The sequence below is a fragment of the Dermacentor albipictus genome, chromosome 8, assembly GCF_038994185.2.
Source record: "Dermacentor albipictus isolate Rhodes 1998 colony chromosome 8, USDA_Dalb.pri_finalv2, whole genome shotgun sequence".
NCBI lineage: Eukaryota > Metazoa > Arthropoda > Arachnida > Ixodida > Ixodidae > Dermacentor > Dermacentor albipictus.
Genome location: NC_091828.1, coordinates 32,966,196 through 32,981,934, shown reverse-complemented (window position 1 = coordinate 32,981,934; position 15,739 = coordinate 32,966,196). Strand labels below are relative to the sequence as shown.

Below are 15,739 nucleotides of genomic sequence, written 5' to 3'. Positions count from 1 at the left end.
TAAACGTTGGTCCCGGCTTGTGACATCTCGAGTTCGTCTATTGTTGGGATAAGGTACTCATTGTTTGTATGAAACTCTGTGTGTGTATGAAACTAAATTGCGATTCGTGCCAATGTTCCGGTCCCTCCGTGCTGTTGACTACGCCGTCGTTCTCGCGTCAGTTGTGACCTTAGCGTGTCATCAGTAGCGAGCCACCTCCTCACCATCACCGCCTCTTCGTTCACAGCTTCTCCCACAGCGTACGGGACCACTGTGCGGTGGGGTGGGGGGCGGGGGGGGGGGGTAGGGTCGAATTCATGCTGTTGCGGCAATAAGCAGATTGGGAGCCGGACTCGGCGAAAAGTGAGCCATCGCACAAATAGCGCGCTTGGAAATTCGTTTTCCCAACTTTATTTGTTATTACCCTTGTTTTCTCCTCTTCCCGTGTCTGGCTTTATTCGAAGGCAGCGTTCCCACCTTTCTTGACCCATGGCTATGAGCCAGCGTTACGCCGCACCTTGGGCGCATACACTCCGCTGTGAGCAGTATATTTACCCGTTATTGATTCATTTTCCCCTCCGTTCTCTCGACATCCGCGGACAGGCGTTTCCCGCCACGAGCGCAGCCTGCTATCAGAACCCGTGCGGACGTCATCTACAGGATATCATTGCGACAGTCGCGTGTGTTGCTGCAATATGTAGGCCGGAAAGGGGGCCGATTGCATTTTATTTACGTTTTTAACCTCATTCACTCCTTTCTTTCGAGTGGTCTATGATGGACTCGTTCTCCTTGATACATTTACTAAGGTCCCTCTTGTGCTCCTGTCTGAAAATTCAACACCGCTCCATTGCCGCATGGTGGGCTTCTAAAGATTCCTTGACATTAGCTGCGGTCCACGCGAGGCTATGTTTTAACTTGCAGCTACGTGTAAGCTGGCGTTTAAGACGACGTTTCGGAGTGCTTCTCCGCGAGCTTTACCAACGCTGCAGCTGAATCAGTAACAGACCCGCAGCCTCTACACCCAGCAGTGCTTTTAATGGGAAAGCAGCAAATGCGAGAGAAACCCGGAAGCCCAGCCGTCCACGAGGTGTCACTAATACATGCTCCAGAATCCGCATATCATTGATTCTACCGGTGAAAATGCATTGGCCCCAATGGTTTTTTTTTTTGTTCGTGCTCTCTAATGACTTGAGTCACGCTTACTTCCACGGCGCTCGTTTTTGAGATTTTCCGATGCGACAGAAAGATATACCGACGCGAGTATTATCGGTCCGCTAGAGCACGCGGTGGCCTTGGCCTAGCTTTGGCCCAGACGTAGATTTTCCATGAAAAGGAAAACCGAAGGTTGGTGAGATTGGAAGATACCGTCTGGGATATATATCTGTTTGTTTTTTTAACCTTAAGTCAACCCATGCCCGAGGGAAAGTGCGGCGAACCAATGAACGAACGCAAGTGGCCTATTCACTGGCTCTTATTTGTGCAGTAAAATGTATTCAGCCTAAGACATTGAGTAGACTAACAGCATCTTCCAGCTTGCCTTAGTAATACAAAAGCTCCATATATATTTGGGACGCGCGGCCTGCCGACTTTTGCAGGTGCTGATGTGTATTTGGAAATGCGGGCTCGCACTGTGCCATTGACGTCACTGTAGTCGCTGGCAAAACTCGAAAACGTTCGTGAACACAATGCCATGTGTGGCACTGAGTCACGCGAAAGCGACCCCTGCGTGACTGAGTCGCCCAGACGCCTTTCAGATAATAGCAGAAAGGAAAAAACAGAAAGCAATGTTGCCAACAGTGGGCGTTTGCGCATCTGGTTACACGTCGTGAAAGGCTGGAAGAGTGCCTCCTGCTAAAACTAGCGCCGTGACTAATCGGAGGAACTCGTGCAACGAAATGCGCATTAGAAACAGCTTCTGAAGCGAAAGTTCAAGGAAACAGATGGAAGTCTTGGAGCGTAGTGTTTTTAAACCTTTATTGTAGTTTAGTTCTTTTTTCGCTCCCCCCTAATTAAAATGTATTTCTGTGTTTGCCGTACTCAGTACACGTTACAGAGGGGGACGAATCAGATATACTGTGGGATGATGCCTGTATGTGATATATGTATATCTGGCCAGCATACGGAATACGTGAGACACAGCTGGTACAATTTCATCCTGAAGTAAAACTCTCAATTGCACCTTCTGCACGTACTTAGTGACAAGACATTAGTGCCTGCCCATAACATGGCGCGCTGTAACATTGCGTTAAATAAAATCACATAAATGGTCCCGATAAGCGCACTATAGTGCACTGTAGGTAACATACTATAGGTAACATAGAACAAATTAAATAGCATAGTACGTGACAGACGGTAAATACAGCTCTGAATATTTCGGTGATTTCTCTAACATAAGCAGCAAAACGCCATGCAGAGCTGTTATTTTGCATAAGTAAGCGAATTTTTCGAAGACGCCGAAGAGTTTGTCTGACAGGTTGCAATTTAAATGACAGTTATGTAAACTCTCGTTCTGTTTCTTCTATTTTTGCCACCAATGTCAATCAAACTTTGTTAATGTCGACAAGGGAAAAGGGCGGAAAAAAGTCGCTTAATTGCAGCTTGACTAAGCCCGGTCCCCTGTATTACTATTGGGCAGTGAGCAGCACTGGAAAATGTAAAAGGTACTTTAACGTAAATTTAGGTAGTATATAAGACACATAAAAATGGGAATAAAAAATTACAATGCAAAAACCAAATTGTACAGGAATGAAGAAGGTTCAGTTAAAAAAGTTGCAATTTCTCGCACTAGGGTTTGGTATCACAACTAGTATCCAGCGCTGAATTAGTGTAGTATGCAACACTTGTATAGAACGTGCCGCTCTTATTACCACGTTACTCGTTAGAGTGTAGCAACCGTTGAAAATGGCATCGTTGAAATGGATCGTTGAAATGTCGATCTGCATCAAGCAGGGAATGAGAGCAGCGATTCGCTTTATGTTTGCGGAAGGTGTTACACCCGCGGAAATTATTCATCGAGTGCAAGCGCAGTATGGTAACAGTTGTTTATCGCGAAACAAGATCTACGAATCGATAGAGAGTTTCAAACTGGGAAGAACTTTATGTGACGAGGAAAGATCGGGCAGGCCATCGACGTCAACGACTGAGGACAACTTGAAAGTCGTTGAGGGTATGGTGATGGAAAACAGACGAATCGCTGCTGACGAAATCGCCAGTACTTTACATATTAGTCAGGGTTCAGCGTATTCCGTCTTACATGACAGGCTAAATTTACGGAAAGTGTGTGCAAGCATGGTCCCGAAAGAATTGTCAGTGCAGCATAAGGCACAAATCTTGGACATCTCGTAAGCATTTGGCCCGTTATCGTCTCGAGGGTGATTGATTTTTTACAGCAAATTGTTACTGTAGATGAAACTTCTGTACATCATCACGAACCGGAAAGTAAGGTTGCGAGCATGGTTTGGAAAATCTCTTCAACAGAAGTTAAGAAATTTAAACGTCAGCCATCAGCTGGTAAGATTATCCAACACTATTCTGGAACATGAAAGGTGTAGTAGCCGTTCATTTGACCCCAAGAGGCGAAACTAGAAACTAAGAACAGTGAGAACTGTTGTGATGTGCTGCGATCTAAACTGAAACTTTCTATGAGATCCAAATGTCATGGAAAACTGCGAAAAGGTGTCATCCTGCAGCAAGATAACCCTCGGCCATCTGCCAAACGGCCGGCCGAAACAATAAAGGAGTTGGAGTTAGAATTGCTGGGACACCCGCCATACAGTCCAGGTCTTGCTCCAAGCGATTTTCATATGTTTGGACTATTGAAGGAATCACTCAGGGGAAGAAGATTTGCAACTGATGCAGAAGTCATTGATGCGGTTGAAAACTGGTTGCAGGTGCAACCAAAAAACATTTTTTTCCGATGGAATCTTTAGAGGATGCGGTATCCTACTTCCGAGCTAGAGGTCACCGTAACAATTCTGAGCCATGACAGCTGCTCTCCAATTAATTGTATACTGTTACCCCAATCAATTACTTGAAATGATTCACCTAAGAAAAAATTGCAGAGGACAAGGCCTTTAACAAGCTGAGTTGGGAATTTGTGTTTCAGATCAAATTTTCGGTTTACGAAATGCAAACGTCTGATGGGAGATCAGTTAATAGACTCCCCCAGCTACTATCAAAATCGCATGTGTGCCGGGTGATAAAATGAAGAGTCCTAATATTTTTTTAGCACTGTATGACAGTCCGAGATTCGCGTTCCGACTGGTCATTTTGAGTCCGTCCTGCGCTGCTCACGTGTCTTTTCTTTCCTTTGACCTCGCAGCGGCTCCCCCAGATCGAACAGTCTGCGGCAAGAGCAACACTTACATTCTCACATTATTCCTCTCTCTGCACGATGATGTAAACGGCTCCCGAAGGAGCACCTCTACGGTGGAGCACTTCATAGGCTCAGTCCTCACATCCTTCATGTGATGCAGGAGAGGTGCGCCGACCTGCGTACAACCTAAATGTAGCAATTCTAGATGCAGGCAAGCTCTCGACCGACCTATAGCTTTCTCTAAGTGCCGACACACCCGCCGACATCTAGACCACAGTTGCGAGCAGGCCCAGCCGGTACAAGCGTATAGCCGTCACAGTGGTTTCCCTCCTGGGGCTCTGCGCCGTCCCCACACACGCCGGCCCGTTCGGCTGCGTCCAATTCTAAGGAAAGCTTGTCTTGTCTACTCTGCTGCCAGCAGGCAGGCGTCAAGCGGTGTCTTCGACGATGGTGCGGAGGCTCAGATTTTTCGCAAGCAGCAGCAGCTCCGCGATGAGATCCACTTCTCCGCGATTCATGGCGGCGTCGATTTCAAGACTGTCAACGTTGGCAAATAAGCAACATGGAACGCTCTGCGACAGAACGCACTTCTCACTCGCTATCTTGACGGCACTGTGAACAAGTTATCGTGCTACACAAGACCATAGCTGTGAGAAAAACATCATTGATTCTGTAATTGAAGTAGTGTCTGCGGACAGGGCAGGGTCCTAAGGCCTAAGTATAAGGCGCCAGGTTGGGGACGACCTCGGTTCGGCCCTCAGCTGTCTGTTGTGGGTCTGTTCTGCTTCATTCGTCTGCTTCTTTCTTCAGATCCCTCTGGTGCTTTAGCTGGAATATTAGCCTGATCTACTAAGTAGTTCTCGCCAATCATGTTTGTTCCATCGGTGTCTCTCTTGATCCTTAGTTAATCATCGCCATTTTCCCACAGCCTGGTCGAAACGCCACTGCTTGTCGTGCGGTGTAAGATTATAACAAGCTTTGCTGAAGCCCGACGGTATACTGACATGTATCAAGCGTGCAGCATTTTCTGTGATTTTTCTTTGTTCTTTCAATAACCTTACAAGGCCTCAAGAAACTACGGTTGATACTGTGTTGCATATCTTGCGGAAAAAGCAAATGGAGCGCAAGAAGTAGCCAGGACACTTTCTTCTTGTCATGATTTTTCGTGCTGTTTCTTGAATACGTAAATGCTGTTCCACCCTTCAAGGGTCTAGTTTGTCACATAAACCCCCTCACACTTTATGCGGTTTACAATCAGAATAGCACGATCAAGTTAGACCTGCGATGAGACAAGCCGCAGTTGAAAACTATGCGGGAATTCTGACAAGATGGGGTGCACCGGAAGATCCGAAACTAGATTTTGACAACAGTAGCTATAGGGGCGCGAGATGCGTCCGCTATAGACAGACGCGCGCAGAGAGAAGAGAACCAACTTTGAGAGCGACCGGCGAGCAGCCGAGCGCCGGTGAAACTGAAACTTTATTGTACGTGACTTCCACGCCGGGGAGGCCGGCGCCGCGAACATAAACATCCGCTCGTTGCGCAGAGGCTCACGGCGGCGGCGGCGGCGGCGGCGGCGGCGGAATCGGGGGAGCCCTGTAGTGGATCCGATTCCGCCGGAGTAGTCGTTCACGCGGTCCGCGAGCTCTGCCAGTTTGTCAAGAGGCATATCATCCGCAGCTGCCAAAACCACGACAAGTGTCTGAGGCAAGCGTTGCAGAAACAGCTCGCGCAATAGTGGACTCTCGGAGTCTTGGGTACGGTCGCCGAGTAGCTGTCGCATCCGATGTAATAGCTGCGATGGTCGGCGATCGCCGAGTTCTTCCGCGTTGAGGAGTTGCTGCAAGCGGCTTCTCTCGGACACGGTTTTGCGTGTGAGCACTATGGCCTTGAAATGGTCGTAGGGCGTGGCCGGATGTGGGGCTCTCATGACGTCGTCGAACTCACCAGCTACCTCGGAGGAAAGTGCTGAGACGACATGGAGGTACATCACACGTTGCGATGTGATGCGCCACAGATCGAAGAGGGCTTCTACTTGCGTGAACCACACGGCGGGATTCTTCGGCCAAAACGGCGGCAGCCGCAGCTGGGCATTGGAAATGGCGTCCATGGCAGCGCTGGGGGCAGGGATGTCGCCTGGCACTGTTGACTGGGGCTGAAGAGCCGGGGCGGCGTTGCTGAGTACTGTAGTGTTCATTTCGTCGTCCATTGCGTGAGCTTGCTACGTCTGGGTCACCAAGCTATAGGGGCGCGAGATGCGTCCGCTATAGACAGACGCGCGCAGAGAGAAGAGAACCAACTTTGAGAGCGACCGGCGAGCAGCCGAGCGCCGGTGAAACTGAAACTTTATTGTACGTGACTTCCACGCCGGGGAGGCCGGCGCCGCGAACATAAACATCCGCTCGTTGCGCAGAGGCTCACGGCGGCGGCGGCGGCGGCGGAATCGGATCCACTACAGTAGCTATCAGTGGCGTAGCCAGAAATTTTGTTCGGGGGGGGCTACGCCACTGGCCCAACATATATATATATATATATATATATATATATATATATTTAGCTACACGCTTTCTCCTTAAGAGGAAGCTTTAGCTCGGGCGCTCCTATCTAAACACATATAAAAGAAGAATTCGTTTTTCTCGGCAACCACTGCACCAAATTTGATGAGGTTTGTTGCATTTGCAAGAAAAACATAAATTCTAATGACTACTGGTTTCGAATTCTTCATTTAGGTGGTCAATTATTTATTAAATATTCGCCAAAATTGAACATTTTCAGAAAACGGACCTATCAAGTTTAAAACTCAGTGACTCAAGAATGAAAAATTATATCACAATTCTGCGAATTGCATCTAATAGTACATCTACAGTGGACAAAATAGATATGTTACACATGAATCTCAAAAAAATTTAGTATTGTGGAAATACGTCTTTTGCAGAACCCTTGTACACAACGTAACCAATTCACGTAAGATACAAATTGTAACAGCAAACTTGTCCGCCTTGACTGTTTTAATAAATGCCGTTTACAGAACCAAAATATCTGTTCTTCATGTATAGCTAATAATTTGTAAACGTCGTGCTTCTATTTTTTCAAACTTTCGAATTTTTCAAAATGTTTTAAACAAAATTCAGGCCCTAAATCGAAGTTCTGTTTCCAACAGACACTAGGATATAGCTTTCTCTCTCAAATGCAACCAATTTCAATAAAAGCGATTAGCAGGATTATCTCAGAAAAGCGTTTCTGCGTTTTACAAGTATTTGAATAGGCCGCGTCGGATTGGGCCCGAGCTAAAGCTTCCTCTTAAACAATTTATCGAGGGATCAAATACATGAATAATAACTGCATTGTCATTGCCAAAGATGCTGCAAACGAATTCTTGAAAGCTACGCACTGTAAATACAAGTAAAATATGTATTTTTTCATAAAATATTATGCTCGTATGTGCCAAAAATTGTGCCCAACATAACTGGCATCAATGCTTCCATGTTTTTTGTCTATTTATTAAGTAATAATAATATTTGGGGTTTTACGTGCCAAAACCACTTTCTGATTATGAGGCACGCCGTAGTGGAGGACTCCGGAAATTTTGACCACCTGGGGTTCTTTAACGTGCACCTAAATCTAAGCACACGGGTGTTTTCGCATTTCGCCCCCATCAAAATGCGGCCGCCGTGGCCCGGATTCGATCCCGCGACCTCGTGCTCAGCAGCCCAACACCATAGCCACTGAGCAACCACGGCGGGTGTATTTATTAAGTAAATAAAATATCACACGAACTTTAGAAATATATCAGTTCGAAACCAGGAAAGCAGTGCGTGCCGCTGATATGAAAAATTAAAACGCAATGAACTGAACAAGTTGAGGACAAATATGTTAATGAAACTTTGTCATTCAAGAACCGTGCTTACATTTTTGTATATATGCAACGGCCAGTGAAAAATCTCAATGACGCTGTCGTTTGTTCTAATGTTTTACGCAGGGGTAGCTGTCCCTTGTCGTGTATCGTGAGTAATTGCACCGACGTTATAGTCGCGACATAGAGCACGCATAAAAAGCAGGAGTTTTGCAAGATATATGAGGGCAAGTCAAATGAATGAGCCAACAACGGGGTACCTTATTTAAAAGTAGTCTTCGTGAAAATTTAGACATTTGTCCTATTGACTAACGAGTCGCGTGATTCCCGTCTTATAAAACTCCTTGGGTTGCTGCTTCAAAAAGTCTGTATCTGGTTCCGTTGAGCTGTTTCTTTCGGTTGCCCCAAAATGTAGAAGTCGCAAGGTGACAGGTCTGAGCTGTATGGCGGATGTTGCAGCGTTTCCCACTTGAACTTTGCCAGTTTTCTATTAACCACATAAGGGACGTGGGGACAGGCATTGTCGTGGAACAAGATGACCCCATTCGTCAATTTTCCACGTTGTTCGTTCGTGATTGCGACACGCTGCCGTTCTGGCGTTTCACAATACCGGAAACAATTGATAGCCTCTCAAGATTTAGCGAATTCTATCAGTAATGGACCCTGTCAATCGAAAAAAAAAAGTCAACAACACCTTTCCAGCGGAAATGATGGCGTTTACGTTCTTTGGGCGTGGTAAATTCGAATGTTTCCATTGTAAGCTTTGCCGTCGTGTTTCAGGCTCGTAGTAGTGGCACCAAGGTTGGTCCCCGATCACAGTTGCAAACAAGAAGTCGTCATCCTAATTGTGATACCCGATCAGATGAGTCAAGGCAGCGCGAAACTTCTCCGTCTTCTCGCGATGGATCCAAATCTTGGGGATCCATTGCGCACCAAAGAGCCAATAACCGAGAAGCTCATGAATTATGGCGTGAACGGAACCGTGACTGATGTTCAGACGGTCTGCCAGTTCATCGATGATTATCCTCCGTTCTTGTTTCAGCAGCTCATGAACCTTAGGAATGGTGGGGGGGGGGGATGATTGCACGATGGTTTTGGCCCGGTCTTAGAATGTCTTTGCAACGTCCTTTGAACCTTTGCTTCAACGCTTCACAGTGGTCAGTGAAATGCAGTGTTCAACGTACACGGCAGCCATATGGTAATTAATTTCTGTTTTGGAAACACCTTCAGCTGTCAAAAACTTCGCGACACCGAGCTGTTCAACTTTTGAAGTGTCCATAATGTGACGCAACCACATTCAACCCAGTGTATGAGAGCATTAAAGAAAATTTTTCACACCTGCGTGTCACTTTCGTAAATGAGACATGCCGTTCTCCTACGCGCATGCCTCGCAGGTAATGAGCCGAACCATTATTGCGTGGTTAGGGTAGGCTCACTTTCATTTGACTCGCCCTCGTACATTAGAAATGCGAAAATACGGCTTGATAAAGGACAAAAAAGTGTCACTGGAAACAAAGTTCACTGCATGTGTACACGAAACCTCGCAACAAGATCTTTAAGTATACATTTAAGTCTCCAATGAGTCTATGTATGTAAGAAGAAGTAACTGTATATAATGCGCCAAACAAGGCAAATAAACATGTTGCACAATCATAGATTCACAGAATCCTAGATTCCGCCCCCATTCCATCCACTCCCCCCGATGCATTGCGCGAGACGGAAAGCGACGCGCTTGCTCCCCGCTTTTCTCCTTGGCGCACACAAGACTTAGCCACCATCGTCGGCTCACCCATCCCACCTCCCCTCCTACGCTTTCACTCGCACATACAGCATAACCCTTGGACTTTATACGAAACGTGAGGGCGACGGCGACGGCAGGAATGCGCCTGGAGTGTCCATATAATTGCTTTCGGAATAATATAATAAACGTATCCGTCAACTGAAGCGTCCCGTCGCCCATTACTTTCCGCAAAAGAAGTATCAAAATCGAACTTTCACCATGCGACAATTCGCTGCGCCGCAACAATGTATTTTTTTTGTGTGAGGCGGAGGCACCGAAATGAAAAAAAAAAACGCATAGGAAAGTATGTTGGCCAGAATTGAATGCCTACTTCGGGCACCTAATGGGGCTGAGACGCTTGGCACCTAATGGGGCTGAAACATGAGACGCTTGGTCCACTGAGAACCATACGCATAATGCTCAGTATCCTACAGCGGCTAAACAAGACTTTCCGGAAAGGTTCCGCTCAAGGAATGCGATGCAATCCTTCGAGTCCCCACACTGATGGCGGCGAGCGACCATTGTTTTTTTTTTCTCGTCTGCTAGCCAGAAAGTGTCCAAAACTATGTCAGGTGAAAATGCACTCGGCCAGAGCAAACCGAACGGTGCACCGTACGGTGCACCGCACGGTGGTCGGGGCCATACGACAAAAACGTCTGCGCTCTGGCTGGCTCTGGCAGCCCGCGGGTAGGGTAGCGAGAACAAAAAAAAATTGAAGAGGCTCAATGTGTCCTCGCGAATAAAAGTCAAAGTAGAAAAAATAAATAAGAAGGTAGTTACTTTGGCTGGCTTTAGTGTCTTGACATGGATGTTCTGGCGTAGGTTAAAAAAAATGTTGATATTTTTTTATGTGACATGACGGCACAAATGAACCACCCCAACGTTTCGTCTCATAGGACCTCGTTGGCTGCTTTGTCAACTCGTCTGCTGGTGTGTTGATTTGGCTTGTCTCGTTGTATGTTCCGATGTAAGTCTTTAGAAAAGTCAATGCACCTTTGGCGTCAAATATTTATAGCAGCATTAAACCCACAAAGTTTCGCAATTGAAAATCTAAAGCACAACTTTGGAAATGTCAATGCACCTTTCACATCAAGAGCTTATGAGATTTATACATATAAAGTTTCGCAATAGATATCCATGCGCTCCATAGATTCCGTGGCCTCAGTGAGATGCCGCGGCGAGCCCGCTCACCATCAAAGCGCCCTTCAAACTTAGTGCTCGGATGGGACTGCTTGGCGTTATGTGACTCCCGGTTATGGGCGTCGCCACGAAATGCAGCCCGAGTTTGCAATCTTCGCGGTTAAATGTCTTTTCGAGCGTCAAAAAGACATTCTAGACAAAATCCAGGGTGATTTCCGGCGCCGGGGGTCGCTTTGGTCGGCGGTGCATGGACAACACGAAAAAATTTCGGGGGGGGCTGAAGCCCCATAAGCCCCCCCCCTGGCTACGCCCCTGGTAGCTATTAAAGATTTTTCACGCAATTTTCAGGTCGATGTCGCAGCTATAATCATCTTTAACTGCCCCAAATTAGAGACAAAAATGAAAACCACTTTTGTGCCCATAAAGAACTGAATCTGACTCATTTAAGGTGAGGGTGTTAGCCGTGCGACAAAGCAGCGCCTTTATGAGTGTAAAAACGTTTACCTTTTAACATAAAGCTGCAACAGCAGGCTATAGTTTAAACGTTGAAAAACTTCATGAACTTGGTCGGTCTTGAGTGTTGTGCTTCTATCCATACGCAGGGTACTTCGCCATTCCCTTCTCGGTGGCTTACTCCATGTCTAAGTGCGCAGCTCGCTTCTTCGCCGACGGCCTCCGGAGGGAGATGAAAAAGTTCGGCGTCCGTGTAGTCTCCATTGAGCCCAACATGTATGCGTAAGTAGATTCGATGTTACTGTTCACCTGACCTTAAGTGCGTCTGCACTGTACAGAACGCTTTGTGGAATATACGTACTGAACACAAAAGAAGAGAGCAATTACGGCTATCCTAACGATAGCGATATAAGGCTACGCCCGCCATGTCTCTATCGAGCATTGATATAGCCGCAGGATTCCTTGTATTATAAGGTTTGAGATCATTCAGATGTCTATGGAAGTCCGGCTTCAAGGCGCCGGGACAGCTTCCTGCCCTTTCAACTCGCGCTGGAACCTGCTCTGCAACTCTACTGGTTTTCCAGGTCTAAATTTTGATAATCCTTGTGGATGATTTGGGAACGCGTAACCTGATGCACGGAAGACAGATGTTATTTTGGTCGTCTTCTCTCACATGAACACTAATGCAGCTATGCTGACATAACCACAGTCACGAATAATTTAACGAAAGATATGAACGAGAATTTGGAAGATGTGTTAAATGTAAATGAGTTGAATATCTTGATTAACTTTACATGCAAGGTAGCCGCCAGGCATTACCTCCAATAAATTGACTTGCATTATCGTAATTGTGGTGTCTTTTGTGCACAGGGACTATAGCGGGTATCGAATTAAAAAAGCAAGAAAGATTGAAAATTGTGCGGCGGACATGCAATTCCCAGAAGTTATTCTTCACAGGCTGCAGAAGTTGTCGCAGGATCATGCGCAGAATGCATGAGCCCTTCCAATGTGTTCAAGTGTGCACCGCTCTCCCACGGAAATAAAAATCCGTGCATGTACGCATTGCCGTGTTTTAGATCGTCGCTTTGCCTTGCGCAAGAAGAGTCGAGAGGAAATTAGTGTTCATTCAATCAAGTAGCTACGCCACATGCTGATAGCCTCAGAAATAAAGAAATTAATGAAAAATTAATGTTCCGTCAGCACGAAGTTACATTTTACCGTTTCGAGGACTGCTAAATAAATATTGGTCTTGGGAAAGATGAATCGCTGTGGCCATCTTTGCTAATGCACCTTTACGCGTACCCGCACGCATCTCCATATACACACGGGAGCGTGTGAAAATGGATGCCTGTCTACTGCGAGATTAACGCTGGTACAAAGGTTATGCACGATCGCTGTATTGCCGTGATAACACTGGCAGTTTCCTTCACGGCACGAACAGAGTGTCACACGAATCGTAACATCTTCATTAAAACTTTCTGGGCGAGTTGGCGCATACTTGATTTGAAAATTATAACAGCGCTAACACATGCGTATGTTAGCGCTGTTATAATTTTAGGATCAGGTATGCACCAACTCGTCCAGAAAGAAGTTTTAATGATGTGTCTCGTCCTTGTTCCTTTGTGCATGCGTGTGTTGGCGCTGTTTCAATTTTCAAATCATAACACGCGTTGCCTGTTTCCCTGCAACAGAACCAACCTGACCGCCGACGGCATACTTCTGCCGGCCATGGACAAGCTGTGGCAGGAGACCAGCGAGGAAGTGCGGCGCGACTACGGCCAGGGCTACTACGAGCTGAGTCGCCAGTACCTGCGGCGGCAGCTGGTCAAGTCCCGAACCGAGATCCACGAGGTGGTGGACGCCATGGAGACCGCTGTGCTGGCGCGTAGGCCGCGCCTGGCGTACCGGCCGGATGGCCCGCTCAGGGCCTTGCAGTTCGGCCTGCTGGAGATTGCGCCGCCCCTCGTGCAGGACGCCTTTCTGATACGGGACACGCAGCCGCCCGCGTCCACGCTTCCCGGCAACAGAGGCATCGCCAGAGGCTGACCGTGGCTGCTCCGTGCGCGGCTCCCCGAACGCCCGCGCAAACTTGACGCGCGAAATGAGACAAGGACTGACGCTGAACCCGGGCGCCGCCGTTTCGCAAATGGCATTTTTGGACCGGAGGCGTGTAATGCGTTTGCCCTTCGTTTGCACCGAATCGTCACTCATTGCCATCCCTTACTAAACGAACTAATAGCGGGACGAAAGTTAGCAGCATTCTCGCTGTCTGTCCTTGAGCTATCCTGCGCCTTCAGTTCCCGAACCCGTCATGCCAACGGGACCGAACGTCAGACATTGCAATAATGACGAGAGTCTGCAGAAAAGAGGAACGTCACTCCGCAGCGTCTTCGGCGTTGCGACGTGATAAAAGGTGAAGTTCCTCGCGGCCTTCTCGGTACGCAGCCGGGAAACGAGTATCGGAGTACTAGCGTACCAAAAGATTGTTAGCCGTCAATCAACCGCGTGTGTATTGCAGGGTTTAAGAACTGCAGCGCTGCTGTGTCTTCTCTGTTCGAAAATGTTCTTTGACCAATTGCGTCGAGGCTGCTTCTACAGCAGCGGTTTCTGGTATGTGCAGGCGAGGAATAACGAAAATTCAGCCTCATCTAACGAGACATCGTAAATGCTGTGGGCTGCTCAACTCATAATATGCCTAATGAAGAATGTTAGGAGCTTATTTTATGGTGACAGATATTACCTCGCGCCTAACTAAAAACGCATACGATTAAGGTGCTTCTCTTATAACCCCCAATGCAGGGTTCGATGCCAGCGCCCGCGTGGTTACTTCCAGACGACAGTGCGAACGCGTGGGTGTGCGGAGGCTGACAGGGTGTACTAACGTGACTCGTTTCCGGGTGCGTCCTTCTCTGGAAACACAGTGAAATACTACAAAGATAAAGCACGTTTGCTTCAAGTTGTGTCATCTTTCCAGAATTTACTGCGCGCTCGTACAATGCTCTCATTTAGAAAGTATCGAATGCAATTTGTGGCCTCGACATCAAGGCTTCCACTTAACTGCAGCTTCGGTTATGGTGATACTATTTCAACGTTGACGTCCAGACCAACAGTTGCACTTATATTAACGATCATTAAAGATCGTTAATATAGACCAGAAATAAAAGAGGACCTAGTACAGAACCTTGTGCTACACCTGAGCATACTTTCGTGAAGGCAGAGTTATGGTCGTTAGCACTGACGAACTGAAAACGATTGGTTAAAAAGCATTCTATCCATTTTAAGAGGTTAGTCAAGATTAAGAAGGCTTAGTTTGTATAGTAATAGGTTGTGACATACCTTATCAAATGCTTTAGAGAAATCTAGGAAAATGCATTCGGCAAATGAGGATTGATCTAGAATGTATTGTAACTTGTGCGTAAGCAAGATGAGCTGTGTTTCACACGAATAAGTTCTTTGGAAACCTGGCTGCGCTGATGCGAAAACTGAATTTGCTTCGAAAAAATTAGCCAGATGACTATATATCATGTGCTCCAGCATTTTGCACCAAATGCTGGTGAGAGATATTGATTTATAATTAGCAGGAGATGATTTGGCACCTGATTTGTGGATGAGAACCACCTTCCCAGTTTTCCATTCTACAGGCAAAGTAGATGCGTCCAGTGATTGTTCAAAAAGTTTGGTTAATAGGATGTAACTGTAGGTAGACGTGCTCTTCAAAAATTTAGTACTTATATTATCGTAACATGGGCAGTCTGATATTTTAAATTATCAATGAGTCGTGCAACACCAGATGTATCAATGATGATAGGATCCATGACTGAGTAATTATACTGACTCATAAAAGGTAAATGGGAGCTAGATAGTGGCGCGAAGTTTTTGTTGAACTCGGCGTTTAAAACCGAAGCACAAGAGTGAGCAGGAACAGGTTCACCGGAAGGATCAATCAATGTGATGCTATTGTCGGCAGAAGGGTTAATTAGGCGCCATAATTTGGATACATTGGTGCTTAGCAATGATGGAAGGAGATTAGTTTGGAAATTAGACTTGGCGACCTTGAAGGCATTTACATACTCGTCAGAAGCAGTTTTATATTTTTCCCAGCGTGATTCACTCGGTGACTGATTGGCTAGTCGATAAAGGTGGTTTTTTCCTGTTTGATAGACGTCGGATATGGCTATTATACCATGGTGCCTGATGATTTTAGGTTATTGTGCGGGCA

At 46.6% G+C, this 15,739-nt stretch overlaps 1 protein-coding gene across 1 annotated transcript in view; it reads left to right on the top strand.

Moving 5' to 3' along the window:
* LOC135901518 (short-chain dehydrogenase/reductase family 9C member 7-like) overlaps positions 1-14,476 on the top strand; it is a 48,259-nt gene extending 33,783 nt beyond the window's left edge. Inside the window, exons 4-5 of the mRNA XM_065431313.2 lie at positions 11,670-11,802; positions 13,212-14,476. Coding sequence (XP_065287385.2) covers positions 11,670-11,802; positions 13,212-13,566 — 488 coding nt within the window. The 3' untranslated portion in view covers positions 13,567-14,476. The remainder of the gene's footprint in view (positions 1-11,669; positions 11,803-13,211) is intronic.
* The last annotated feature ends 1,263 nt before the right edge of the window (positions 14,477-15,739 follow it).